Raw genomic sequence first — 14,853 nt, forward strand, 5'->3', positions numbered from 1 at the left:
TAATGTAATGTATGTACACAGTGACTCCACCAGCAGAATAGTGAATGCAGCTCTGGAGTATAATAATAATAATAATAATAATAATCTTTATTTATATAGCGCCAACATATTACGCATCACTTTACAATTTAGAGGGAACATGAAACAAACAATATCAGACATTACATAGTGACAAAGTTCATTTACAATTCAAACCTGGGGAGTGAGGACCCTGCTCGCAAGAGCTTACAATCTATGAGGACATAAGGGAGACACAAAGTGTAATAGTGTTTGTTCTGTACAATGGTCCGGCCATTTTTATACACATGCGGTGGTAACATAAAGCTGCATGAGCCGGTCACCCGTCAGTATCCGTGTATGACGGACATGAAGAGAAGGAGTGTGAGGGAATCTTATTCTGATGACTAATCTAAATGGAGGGCCATGGAAAGGAGTCAGATTAGGGAATGTTATAGGCCTGTCTAAATAGATGTGTTTTCAGGGCACGTTTAAAACTGTGGATATTGGGAATTAATCTGATTGTCTGGGGTAGCATATTCCAGAGGACGGGTGCAGCACGAGAGAAATCCTGGAGACGGTAGTGGGAGGTTCGGATTATGGAGGATTTTAATCTAAGGTCGTTGGCAGAACGTAGAGCCCGAGTAGGGTGGTAGACAGAGATGAGGGAGGAGATGTAAGGAGGTGCAGCACTGTGGAGAGCTTTGTGGGTGAGAGTAATAAGTTTGAATTTTATTCGGAAGGGGATGGGCAACCAGTGCAGTGACTGGCACAGATTAGAGGCGTTGGTGTAGCGGTTGGTCATAAAGATGAGCCTGGCTGCTGCATTGAGGATAGATTGGAGAGGGGAGAGTTTAGTGAGGGGAAGACCGACTAGTAATGAGTTGCAGTAGTCAAGAGGAGAGTGAATCAGAGCAACAATGAGAGTTTTGGCAGTTTCCTCCGTAAGAAAAGAGCGGATTCTGGAGATGTTTTTGAGGTGAAAATGACAGGAGCGTGAAAGTGATTGTATGTGAGGAGTAAAGGAAAGATCTGAGTCAAAAATAACCCCGAGACAGCGGGCGTGCTGCTTAGGAGTGATGGTAGTGATAGAGACAACGGGCGTGCTGCTTAGGAGTGATGGTAGTGATAGAGACAGCGGGCGTGCTGCTTAGGAGTGATGGTAGTGATAGAGACAGCGGGCGTGCTGCTTAGGAGTGATGGTAGTGATAGAGACAGCGGGCGTGCTGCTTAGGAGTGATGGTAGTGATAGAGACAGCGGGCGTGCTGCTTAGGAGTGATGGTAGTGATAGAGACAGTGGGCGTGCTGCTTAGGAGTGATGGTAGTGATAGAGACAGCGGGCGTGCTGCCCAGGAGTGATGGTAGTGATAGAGACAGCGGGCGTGCTGCTTAGGAGTGATGGTAGTGCCACACACAGAGATGGAGACATCAGGTTTAGGGAGGTTAGTAGATGGTGGGAACACAAGGAGCTCAGTTTTAGAAAGATTCAGTTTCAGATAGAGAGAGGACATGATGTTAGAGACAGCGGACAGACAATCACTGGTGTTCTGTATTAGAGCAGGGGTGATGTCACGGAAAGAGGTATATAATTGGGTGTCATCAGCGTAGAGATGGTACTGGAAGCCAAATCTGCTGATGGTTTGTCCAATAGGAGCTGTGTAGAGAGAAAAGAGGAGCGGACCTAGGACTGATCCCTGAGGAACCTCGATATCAAGGGGAAGAGGAGAAGAAGTGGAACCAGCAAATGACACACTGCAGGATGTAACTCAGGATCAGTACAGGATAAGTAATGTAATGTATGTACACAGTGACTCCACCAGCAGAATAGTGAGTGCAGCTCTGGAGTATAATACAGGATGTAACTCAGGATCAGTACAGGATAAGTAATGTATGCACACAGTGACTCCACCAGCAGAATAGTGAGTGCAGCTCTGGAGTATAATACAGGATGTAACTCAGGATCAGTACAGGATAAGTAATATAATGTATGTACACAGTGACTCCACCAGCAGAATAGTGAGGGCAGCTCTGGAGTATAATACAGGATGTAACTCCAGATCAGTACAGGATAAGTAATGTAATGTATGTACATAGTGACTCCACCAGCAGAATAGTGAGTGCAGCTCTGGAGTATAATACAGGATGTAACTCGGGATCAGTACAGGATAAGTAATGTAATGTATGTACACAGTGACTCCACCAGCAGAATAGTGAGTGCCGCTGTGGTGTATAATACAGGATGTAACTCCAGATCAGTACAGGATAAGTAATGTAATGTATGTACACAGTGACTCCACCAGCAGAATAGTGAGTGCAGCTCTGGAGTATAATACAGGATGTAACTCGGGATCAGTACAGGATAAGTAATGTAATGTATCAAGAAAAAGTAGAAAAAAATCCTCCAGCTCACCTGACACACTCCTGTGTGTCGTTGATAGCGCCCGGATCCTCGTGTCGGCACACGGAGTATCAAGTAGAAAACAAGGGAAGAAGGTAGGATCCAGCGCTGAGGCGTTTAAAATGGAAAACGATTTTCCAAGTTTAATGGTTAAATTCTAAAAGGAAGTCCAGTGATATAAAGTCCAGGGTGTATAAGAAATTGAGGGAGGGTATCCTCTGTAAGCCTACGCGTTTCGGACAACGCTGTGTCCTTAGACTTGGCTGTGTTAATTTTGAATAGAGCGCGCTGTCATTTATATCATGTGGGGGTTGAGAACAGCTGATAGGTATATGTTGATTGCGTGTCATGGTTTTGTTTGCTGTGGAACGCAACCTCGTAGTCAGATATAAAGTTAGCATGATTTGTGTCGATACATATAATAATTAAAAAACTTTCTGCATACGGGTATGTACCATGGATTTACCACAGTTTAATGTGTATTTAATTAGCGATTTGTACGTTTGTGTTTAAAACAAGTCTGTTTAGCATATTGTCTGTTTTGATAAAGATTTGTTTGCTTTGATTGCATTCCAGGACTCGTTCTGAGATCAGCTTCGGAGGCGAGTGTCTGCCTGATTCCCGTTCCTTTTCGAGTCTATCTCAAGATATGGGTAAGTAATATTGAATTGTGTTAAATTCTAAATTCAAATATGTCATGCATAATGGTGAATAAAATATTACTGACTAACTCTGATTAATCGAACGAGTATTTAGGTTTATGGAAATGTCCTTTTTTCTTGAACTTTTTATTGGATTTTTAATTCTTAAAAGCAATCACTTTGGGCTTTTCACCTTAGGTATTTCCGTAAGCAGTAGTTATTAGTATATCTCTCTTTTATTGGTAAAGAGTCTTATTGATAAACTTTTTTTACGCAGAAATTTTTTTTTGTTATTTTTTCCCGATTTTGTCATTTGTACAATATTATCTGATTTGCTTATTGAACACAGCATGGCTCTATAATGAAGTTGTCGAGGATATAGTGTCGGGGGGGAAATGTGTGGGTAGGACCACAACTGAACTGGTGAAGTGGGGAAAAATAACATTGACAACATAGAGATAGTGATGTGACAGTATTGTGTACAGGACAGCTAGCAAATATTGTGTCTGTACACAGCGTGAACAAGGATAAAAATTATGAATGCCTCAAATAAAGTTTGGAAATGTATTGGCTTAATCTCTTTCTTGGTCATGAGACGTTTTATCATGATTTAAGGTCCTACATGATTGTGTATGGGTTAATATAAATACATTAGTTCTTTTCTTAAATTAAGACCTTCTGGAAATCTGGTGTTAAGCCTATAAATCCAATACGCTTCTCTTAGATGGGTTTTGCGTTTAATGTCTCCACCTCGCTTTGGTGGTTGGATTTTTTCAATAGCATAACACCGGAAAGTTTTTGTAGATTTGTTATGGTGGGATATGAAGTGTTTGGCTGCATTTGATATGTTCAAGATATTGGTATTTCTTATATAGCTAAGATGTTCTAGCATTCTTGTCTTGAATTTCCGATTAGTACAACCAACATATTTAAGATGACACTCTGTACATTCAATTATATAAATAACCGACTCTGAATTGCAGTTAATATAATTTTGGATTGTGAAATTATCCGTTCCTGTGGAGTTGCTGAAGTTTTTGGTTGGGTGTACGTAGGAACAGGTTTTGCAGGGATGCTGGCCACATCTATAAAAGCCTTTGGTCTCTAGCCATGTAGTTGTTGTGTTATCATTGGATGTGTATAACGAAGGGGATAAAGTATTTCCTAACGAGGGGGCTTTTTTTGCTACTATCCTGCAGCCTCCTGACAGAATTGTACGAAGTGTATCATCTTCCATGAGAATGGGCAGATAATTGGTCACTATATTTTTTATTTTTGTAAATTGATTACTTTGTTGTAAGATGAGTGTAGGTTGATTGGCAACAGGTAGTAATTTTTGTTTGTCATTTTTGTGTTGACCAAGAAGCTGATTTCTTGATTTCTTACTTATGATGTTACTGGCTCTGGTCAACATCCATTTAGGATAACCTCTTTCTTGTAATCTTGTTTGTATTGAGTTGTGTTCCAGTTCAAATTGATTTTGGTTGGTACAATTTCTTTTTGCTCTGTGCAATTCACCCAGAGGTATGGCTCTGATAGTATGTTTAGTATGATCACTCTTTGCATGAAGAATATTGTTGATAGCTGTGGGTTTACGATGGGTTTTAGTGGTGATGACGAGACCTTCATTTCCTTTTAATTCCAAGTCTAGGAATGTAATTTGTGACGAGTCATGATGGTAAGTGAATTTCAAATTACATTGGTTGTGATTGATGGCTGTCACAAATTCAGGGATGATGTCCATTTTACCTTTCCAAATAATGAGAATATCGTCAATATAGCGACCGTACCATTCTATGCAATTACTGTGGATATTATCAGGCGAGAAAATGAAGAAATGTTCCCACCATGACATTACTATGTTGGCTATTGATGGGGAGAATTTTGCCCCCATGGACACACCTTTAAGTTGCAGATAATATTTTGTGTCAAATTGGAAATAATTATTAGTTAATAGAAACATGAGTACTTCTAGTATGAAGGCTTGGAAATTTGTATCATATGTGCTGTATTTTATTAGATGAAAATTGAGAGCAGTATATGCTATTTCATGCGGAATTGACGTATATAATGATACTACATCGCATGTGAGCCAAGTAAAGTGTTTTTCCCAAATTTTATTGTGAAATATGTTTAAAACATGTTTGGTGTCTTTGAGGAAGCCCGGTGTGTTTTGTGCCAAGGGCTGTAAAAGTGTGTCTAGCCATTCCGATAGCTTTTCCAGGACTGATCCTATGCCAGAGACTATTGGTCTCATTGGTGGAGGTATGGTCTGTTTGTGTATTTTCGGTAACGCATGGATTATGGGGGTAATTGGTTGTTCTATGTAGATGTACTCTTTTTGTTTTTGAGTAATGTGTCCACCTTGTAGTCCATCATCCAATAGTTTCTTCATACGCTGTTTGATTATATCCACAGGATTTTTGATCAAAATTTTGTAGGTGGTTGTGTCCGATAGCATATTGATGATTGATTGTTCATAATCTTTCTTGTTTAGAACTGTGACATTTCCTCCTTTGTCTGACTGTTTGATAGTTATATTTTTATTTTCTTGTAGGGATTTTACTGCTTTTTTTTGTTTGATGGACATATTTGTTTTGGGATGTTGATTTTTGAGACTATCTGCAAGACTATGAAGTTCTTTTTCTATGACGGTTTGGAAGCGATCCATTGAATCTGTACGAGAACTAATGGGGTAAAATTTCGGATTAGATGTTGTAAAATTGTCTGCTGTAGTGACAATTTGGTTTACAGTTTCATTGCGTAGATGGTCTAAGGAAACCATAGTTGATAATTCTAGGAAAGTGAAATCCGTTGGTATTGATGTGATTGTCGCTCCTGGTTTTATGTCGTCTGGCAGTGTGGTTATTGATGTAATTGTCGCTTCTGGTTTTGTGTCGTCTGGCAGTGTGGTTCTTGATGTGGTCTCAGGTGATGTAATCTCTGGATGTACTTCATTATTGAAAAAATGTTTGTTTTTTTTAACCGTTAAGTTGCGGATAAATTTGTTAATGTCCAATAATGTATTGAATAAGTTGAAATTTTTCTTGGGAGCATAATTGAGACCTAACGTCAGTACTTCGTTTTGTTCTGGAGTTAGCACGGTCGAGGATATATTGGTTACATTTGTTAACGATATTGTTGGTATTTTCTTGGGCGAAGGCGGCGGTTTTGTTCCTGATTTGCCCGACTTGTGTTTCCTGCCGCCCCTCCTTCCCCGTTTTTTGAAAAATAAGATGGGTTTTCTGATCTTTGGTTGAGACGGGGGCATATTTGGTTATTATCATCTTCTGAGGTGCCATCCGCAGATTCAATTTCAGTCGAACTGAAACTGACTCTATTTGGTAGATCTCTGTAATGTTTGAATTGTAGATTCCTTTTCTTTAGGATAGGTCTTGGTCTAGTATAGTTCCTTGTTTTGTGACTCCAGTTATATACTTCATTGTTGATATAATCCTTTGTATCCCTTTGAAATTTGTTTTTCTTTGTTTCTGCAATAGCATGATCGAGTTTGTCGATCGCTGATGACATTCTGGTGTAATGTATGTATACAGTGACTCCACCAGCAGAATAGTGAGTACAGCTCTGGAGTATAATACAGGATAGAACTCAGGATCAGTACAGGATAAATAATGTAATGTATGTACACAGTGACTCCACCAGCAGAATAGTGAGTGCAGCTCTGGAGTATAATACAGGATGTAACTCAGGATCAGTACAGGATAAGTAATGTAATGTATGTACACAGTGACTCCACCAGCAGAATAGTGAGTGCAGCTCTGGAGTATAATACAGGATGTAACTCGGGATCAGTACAGGATAAGTAATGTAATGTATGTATACAGTGACTCCACCAGCAGAATAGTGAGTGCAGCTCTGGAGTATAATACAGGATGTAACTCGGGATCAGTACAGGATAAGTAATGTAATGTATGTACACAGTGACTCCACCAGCAGAATAGTGAGTGCAGCTCTGGAGTATAATACAGGATGTAACTTAGGATCAGTACAGGATAAGTACTGTAATGTAAGTATACAGTGACTCCACCAGCAGAATAGTGAGTGCAGCTCTGGAGTATAATACAGGATGTAACTCAGGATCAGTACAGGATAAGTAATGTAATGTATGTACACAGTGACTCCACCAGCAGAATAGTGAGTGCAGCTCTGGAGTATAATACAGGATGTAACTCGGGATCAGTACAGGATAAGTAATGTAATGTATGTATACAGTGACTCCACCAGCAGAATAGTGAGTGCAGCTCTGGAGTATAATACAGGATGTAACTCGGGATCAGTACAGGATAAGTAATGTAATGTATGTACACAGTGACTCCACCAGCAGAATAGTGAGTGCAGCTCTGGAGTATAATACAGGATGTAACTTAGGATCAGTACAGGATAAGTACTGTAATGTAAGTATACAGTGACTCCACCAGCAGAATAGTGAGTGCAGCTCTGGAGTATAATACAGGATGTAACTCAGGATCAGTACAGGATAAGTAATGTAATGTATGTACACAGTGACTCCACCAGCAGAATAGTGACTGCAGCTCTGGAGTATAATACAGGATATAACTCAGGATCAGTACAGGATAAGTAATGTAATGTATGTACACAGTGACTCCACCAGCAGAATAGTGAGTGCAGCTCTGGAGTATAATACAGGATGTAACTCAGGATCAGTACAGGATAAGTAATGTAATGTATGTACACAGTGACTCCACCAGCAGAATAGTGAGTGCAGCTCTGGAGTGTAATGCAGGATGTAACTCAGGATCAGTACAGGATAAGTAATGTAATGTATGTACACAGTGACTCCACCAGCAGAATAGTGAGTGCAGCTCTGGAGTGTAATGCAGGATGTAACTCAGGATCAGTACAGGATAAGTAATGTAATGTATGTACACAGTGACTCCACCAGCAGAATAGTGAGTGCAGCTCTGGAGTATAATACAGGATGTAACTCAGGATCAGTACAGGATAAGTAATGTAATGTATGTACACAGTGACTCCACCAGCAGAATAGTGAGTGCAGCTCTGGAGTATAATACAGGCTGTAACTCGGGATCAGTACAGGATAAGTAATGTAATGTATGTACACAGTGACTCCACCAGCAGAATAGTGAGTGCAGCTCTGGAGTATAATACAGGATGTAACTCAGGATCAGTACAGGATAAGTAATGTAATGTATGTACACAGTGACTCTACCAGCAGCCTATAAAATAATTGTTTGCAAATGATGTGGCCCATAAACTGTACATAGCAGCATTTCATGTTACATTCACATCTCTCCACTATACAGAATACATCCACTCATGAAACTATTGATGAATATTGTGGAGAACGCGGGGTTACTCCAGGTGACGCTCGCTCTGGGGATTTGGGTTAACCACCTGCACAATTACTTGCAAAACCATTTTAGATTTATGAGCGAAGAAATCAAGCCGCATTCACGATAAATAAGATGAATAATTCAGCTTTGCTCTTCCTCTTCGGATCAGCATATATATGAGCCCACTTTACAATCACCAGTGATGTGTATATATAAGTATATATATATATCTATCAGCTGCTTAAGCAACGGCAGGGAATTGTAATAAATTTAAAGGGCACCTACTTTACTATTTTTATTTCTAACAATCCAACAGCATAAAGGTAATTGTACATTTTCCTAATATACTTGATAAGGCCGCGGGTCTTCGTTTTTATTGTTTAGTACAGAGCACCGTTCCTCTGTTCACGCAAAATCATGGCCGTCATTTTCCGCCGATTAGACAGCCGATCTGTACACAGCTCCTATTGACACGAATAGTAACTGCATATATACCGAGTGGTGTAGTATGAACTAGTATAATAGTAAAAACCCCTTGTCTGTTCTCCCTCATACATACTGACGGGCCCCTAAGGGTCAGTTCACACAGCGGATTTTGCTTCGTGGGTCCCGCTGAAAAATCCTCCGCCGAATTATTCCTGCCTTTGGCAGGAAGATTCCCCCTCCCGTTCACTTCAATGCGGGGGTTCGGGCAGAATCCACCAGAAGATCGGGCAGGAAGCTTCTTTTTGCCGCTAGCTGAAAAGAATCAGCTAGCGGGAAACAGAAGCGTCCGGCTCCCATTGAAATGAATGGGAGGCAGAATTTTGCGGTAGAATCTGCAGCGGAAATTCCACGGCAAAAATGACACCATGTGAACATACCCTAAGGCCCCATGCCCACGACCAAAGATTTTGTCCGTAATTATGGACCCATTCACTTCTATTGACCACGGACACCTTCCAGTATATTTACAGGAAGGTGCCCGGGCCATCGAAAGCCTCCGCAAAAGATAGGACATGTCCCATATTTTGCTTTTTTTACAGACCGTACTCCCATACTTTATATGGGAGCATAGGGTGGCTGTCCGCGGCCGTCAGCGACCGGCCGTGCCCGTCACCACGAACTGTGATTACGGACATGGCCGTGTGCATGGGGCATTAGCGGTCTATCCAAGTATATAAGGAAAATGCAACAAATCATTTATGATGATGGTTTCTCAGGGTATTTTGGGTCTTCAGGACCAGGTATATAGCAGTTTAGCCGATTTTAGTATGCGTTCGTTTAACGGCCATAACTTGTTTTATTTTCTTGGTCCGTGATTTTTTAAGCAGTTTTTTGTAACCTGTAAAGGTCTCTGTTTATTATTTTTAAACATATATTTGTTGCAATTTTAGAATTTTTAGGCTTAAAAAAAGTTTAAAAAAACATTTTTACATTCTTGTTAATTTTTCTAGTAATTATTTCGCGTTACTCTGGTGTTAGACTTTTTATTTGTTTTCGTCCTTGTATACTGATAATTTGGATATATTACATGTCTATTCTATGGTGATTTGGTCAGGACCGGATTTATGACAATGATTGCTAAGGGACTGTCTTTTTTAACCCCTTCCCATATTTGGATTTTAATTTTCGTTTTTTCCTCCTTACCTTCTAAAAGCTATAACTTTTTTATTTTTCCATCAATATCGCCGTACGAGGGCTTGATTTTTGCGGGACGAGTTGTCGTTTTTCGCGGCACTATTTATTGTACCATATAATGTACTAGGAAACGGGGAAAAAATTATTTGTGTGGTGGACTGGGAAAAAAACAGCGATTCCTCCATTGTTTTTTTGTGGTTTTCCGTTTTTGGGCTGTCATTGTTCTTTCTAATGGTTTATATGCCATGGTCGCTATTGACCGTGGCATCTAAGGGGTTAAACTAGCAGGATCCCGCTCAGTACAATGAAGTATCGGCTGTATCAAGTGACCGATGAAAACCGCTTCTGTCTTCCCTCCAGGGTCCCCAAAGTTAACATCTCTCTACAGATTATGAGTTATTTTATGTCATTTGGTATATATATATATATATATATATATATATATATTTAGAGAGAGAGAGAGAGATGCTCTCAAAGTTCTGCTCGTTGCCCTTGGAAACAGACAGCAGTTTAGTTCCACCCTGCAATGAAACATGTGACTGTGTCACTGTCACTTGAGATCCCAATATTGGCTGAGCTGCAATACCAGACACAGCCCACGGACATGAGTGGCGCTGTTTCTAAGTGGAAAAAGAATCAGACTCTTTCCTTTTTAATCTTGGGCATCCCCTTTACGTAAATCAAAGGATTTTTAGAGTTTTTCTGACTTTATAGCATTCTACAACTTTCTAATATAATTTGTGCTTCAATTGATCTCCATTTTAAAGATCCCTGCTTGCTGTCAGTAAATAGATGGATTTTTTTAATTTAAAAGTTTAAAAATTGTCCTAATTATGTCCATCTGGCCCAGGAGCATGGCTCGTTACAGTGTATCAGAGCTCTCTTTCTAACCAGCCCTACGGCTGTGTGGACTGTCCATTAATTTCAATAGCCCCTCAAGTTCACCAGAGCGGCCCATTGAACCGGATCCTTGATCTGGCTACTAAAGGGTAGGGATTCACTTTTAGGCTTCCCTGCTTTATTTCAAAGTGCCCTAGTAAGGGCATTATACAACGGGTTGTCTGAACCGGACGAGCTTAGACCCGACCATTGTGGGACTAGAAGATCCTCCGGAGGATTCAAGGGTCTGCCATGGTGACAATGCCCATGCGGGCCAGCAGCAGACAATCCCATCTGACACTGGAGTAGGGTTTTTAATTTCTGGGGGTTTCTTCATTAATATCCTATACATCTTGGTGTACAATGATGGCAGCAGAATGTACTATGTCATTAGAAGCGGGCATGTACTGTTCATTGTAGGTCAAGGGGGTCCCTCAGAATCTATTTCCCTGGTGGGCCGGGGTCCATCTGTATGACAATAGTAGTAACGCAATAACATTACCTAATACAGTCAGCCTGGCACTGTTACTCTGACGCGTTTCGCCGGTGTATTTGTGCCGTGTGGTGCACCGGTAATTATTTAATCCATCTTCATTCTGTACATCTGTTATATACAAGGCTCCCGATGATGTAATGAGAAATCTAGATCCTAAACGGAAGAAAAACACAGACCGTTAGTTTTACTGCTGCTGGGGGAGAGAAATTTGCAACCAACTAATCACAATACAATCAGGAAATACAAAGTACAAACAACAGACAGATCTGAACGATGCCCGAACCAAAGGAGAGAAGCGCGCGGCCATAGAGAGATGGGGCACCAAGGTCTACAACCATCAATGGAGAGAACGTACATATTCTGGAGACAGCCCATGAAACTGCTGTGGGGCCCCTGGGGGGAGAAGGTTCATCCCAGGTTGGCCCCCAGTTCACGCTTCGTTGGCGCTGCCACTTGGAAGTGGGGAATCACTGAATGGGGATAGCGACCTCCTGTCCCATGTGCCTAGGGATGTAGCTGGTTCTGCACTTGAAGGGATTGTCCAGATTCAGCAAATTATTGTTCATTTTTGTGTAATTAAAAGTAGTACAATTTTCCAACATACTTTCTGTATTAATTCCTCACAGTTTTCAAGATCTCTGCTTGCTGTTATTCAGTACAAACTGTTTACTTCCAGTGGATCAAATCCTGTCCATGGTCATGTGATGGACACACAGGTGCATGGCTCGTTACATGGTCATGTGATGGACACACAGGTGCTGGGATCGTTACATGGTCATGTGTTGGACACACAGGTGCTGGCATCGTTACATGGTCATGTGTTGGACACACTGGTGCTGGGATCATTACATGGTCATGTGATTGACACACAGGTGCTGGGATAGTTACATGGTCATGTGATGGACACACAGGTGCTGGGATCGTTACATGGTCATGTGATTGACTCAGGTGCTGGGATCGTTACAGGGTCATGTGATTGACACACAGGTGGGATCGTTACATGGTCATGTGATGGACACATAGGTGCTGGGATCATTACATGGTCATGTGATTGACACACAGGTGCTGGGATCGTTACATGGTCATGTGATGGACACACAGGTGCTGGGATCGTTACAGGGTCATGTGATTGACACACAGGTGGGATCGTTACATGGTCATGTGATGGACACACAGGTGCTGGGATCGTTACATGGTCATGTGATGGATACACAGGTGTTGGGATTGTTACATGGTCATGTGATGGATACACAGGTACTGGAATCGTTAGAAGACACAGCTCTGATACACATAATGTAACTGTAAGGCCTCATTTACACGAGCGTATTATACGCGCGTGTGACGCGCGTGCTTTTCACGCGTGTCGTACGCACCTATAATAGTCTATGGGGCTGTTTAGACGATGCGTGAATTTTGCGCAGCGTGAGTGCGTTGCGTAAAACTCACGACATGTTCTATATTCTTGCGTTTTTCACGCAACACGCACCCATTGACTTCAATGGGTGCGTGAAAACAACGCATGCCACACTGACGGTCCTGCGTTGCATGCGCGAAAATCACGCAAGAGCTGTCAAACTCCTGAATGTAAACAGAAAAGCACCACGTGCTTTTCTGGTTACAAACATCCAAACGGAGTGTCAAATTAGAGATGAGCGCACCGAACTTCACCGGGTTCGGCCGAACTCGTTTTAACCGAACCCGGCAAAAAATGTTCGGGTACGCGACGTCAGGAGACAGTCACTGCCCACGGTGCTCAAAGACTTAAACTGTTTCAGCACCATGGACAGTGACTTTCGATCACAATATACATATACGTGTAAAAAAAAAAAAGAAGTTCTGACTTACCGATAACTCCCGGCTTCTTCCTCCAGTCCGACCTCCCGGGATGACAATTCAGGCCAAGTGACAGCTGCAGCCAATCACAGGCCAAGCACAGGCTGCAGCCAATCACAGGCTGCAGCGGTCTCATGGCCTGCCGCGTCATCCTGGGAGGTGGGGCCGGATGACAAGAGAGGGACGCGTCACCAAGGCAACGGCCGGGAGACCGGACTGGGGGAAGCAGGCAGTTCATGGTAAGTGTGAACGTCTTTTTTTATTCACAGGTTGGTGTAGATTGTGATCGGCATTCACTGTCGAGGGTGCTGAAAGAGTTACTGCCGATCAGTTAGCTCTTTCAGCACCTTGGACAGTGACGGGCGTCGACTACCTCATCTCTATGATGGCGGCTGCGCGAAAATCACGCAGCCGCGCATCATACACGGATGACACACGGAGCTGTCAATTGCCTTTTGCGCACGCAAAACGCAGCGTTTTTTTGCGTGCGCAAAACGCACACGCTCGTGTAAATGAGGCCTAACGATCTGTGCACCTGTGTGTCCATCACATGACCAGGAAAGAATTGTATTCATTGGAAGAAAACAATGGAAAAAACACTGAATAACAGCAAGCAGAGATCTTGAAAACCATGAGGAATTAATGCAGAAAGTCTATTGGAAAACAGTATAATTTGCTGAAACCGGACAACAACTTTAACTCGATAGTGAAATTAAATTTGGGGTACCACTTTTGGAGTTTCTTATCTCTACTCGTAAGCTTCGCCCCCATTCTTTACTAAAAAAACGCCCATAATACTTTCAGAAACGCCTCTTTTAATAACACAAATCAATTTAATAACCCCCCTGCCCCCCCCCCCCCGCTCCATTTGGGGTACCGTTTACAGGAAAAACGGGGCTGTTGGCAAGCATGGGGTCCCATCACTTAGACCCTCACTGTACAACTAGCCTTTCCAAGCCACTGAGCAGCTTATTACCATATATGGGCGGGAACACATTATAACATTATATTTCAGGATCCTGGAAAAGTTGGGTGATAATCCCTATATTTGCTGTACCGGTGGCCACACTGGTTTATTTCTATAGGATGACTCCAGAAAAAAACGTTTCATAGCTAATTATTGAAGACCAGTAAGAGTCGGAATATCCTAAAAGTCGGAGAACAATTATGGATTTTAGTAGCCACTGGCCCAATAATAATGTCTTTGGGCTGTTTCATAGCAACCGAGTCTTCCGGCTGAAAGCCCCAGAAATTACTCTGACAGACGCACGGGGCCCGCTTTAAATAATTAATTGTGATTGGTTGAATGGGGTGACTATGCCAGCTCTTATTGTCCATTATCTCGGATGAGGATTGTCTCGTCTCTTTCGGGGGGAGGGGTATGACCTGTTTATTTTTTTTTAACTAGGAGATCATGCCATCCCGTGCATTCTCTCAGAATTCCTTCACTGGCTAGAAAACCTGCAGGGCACAGCGGCGCGACGGTAATTACAGGTCAAGAGGGGGCAAGTACCATGCAAAATTATTGTAATTTTACTCCTGCCTGCTTTAGAAAATAATCCGCTCCACACATGACTGCGCATCGTTCCACTCGACAATGGAATATTATTATTGTGTACAAATAACAGCGTGGCCGCTCTATATGTTCAGTA

General features: G+C 41.9%; 1 protein-coding gene across 3 annotated transcripts in view; it reads right to left on the reverse strand.

Annotated features, from left to right (window-relative positions):
• The window catches only part of DSCAM (DS cell adhesion molecule), a 425,426-nt gene that overhangs the window by 234,592 nt on the left and 175,981 nt on the right, over positions 1–14,853 (reverse strand). For all 3 annotated transcript variants that reach the window (XM_075854624.1, XM_075854623.1, XM_075854625.1), the window contains exon 4: positions 11,375–11,521. In XM_075854624.1, coding sequence (XP_075710739.1) covers positions 11,375–11,521 — 147 coding nt within the window. The remainder of the gene's footprint in view (positions 1–11,374; positions 11,522–14,853) is intronic.

Source organism: Rhinoderma darwinii, chromosome 2 (genome assembly GCF_050947455.1).
Source record: "Rhinoderma darwinii isolate aRhiDar2 chromosome 2, aRhiDar2.hap1, whole genome shotgun sequence".
Classification (NCBI taxonomy): Eukaryota; Metazoa; Chordata; class Amphibia; order Anura; family Rhinodermatidae; genus Rhinoderma; species Rhinoderma darwinii.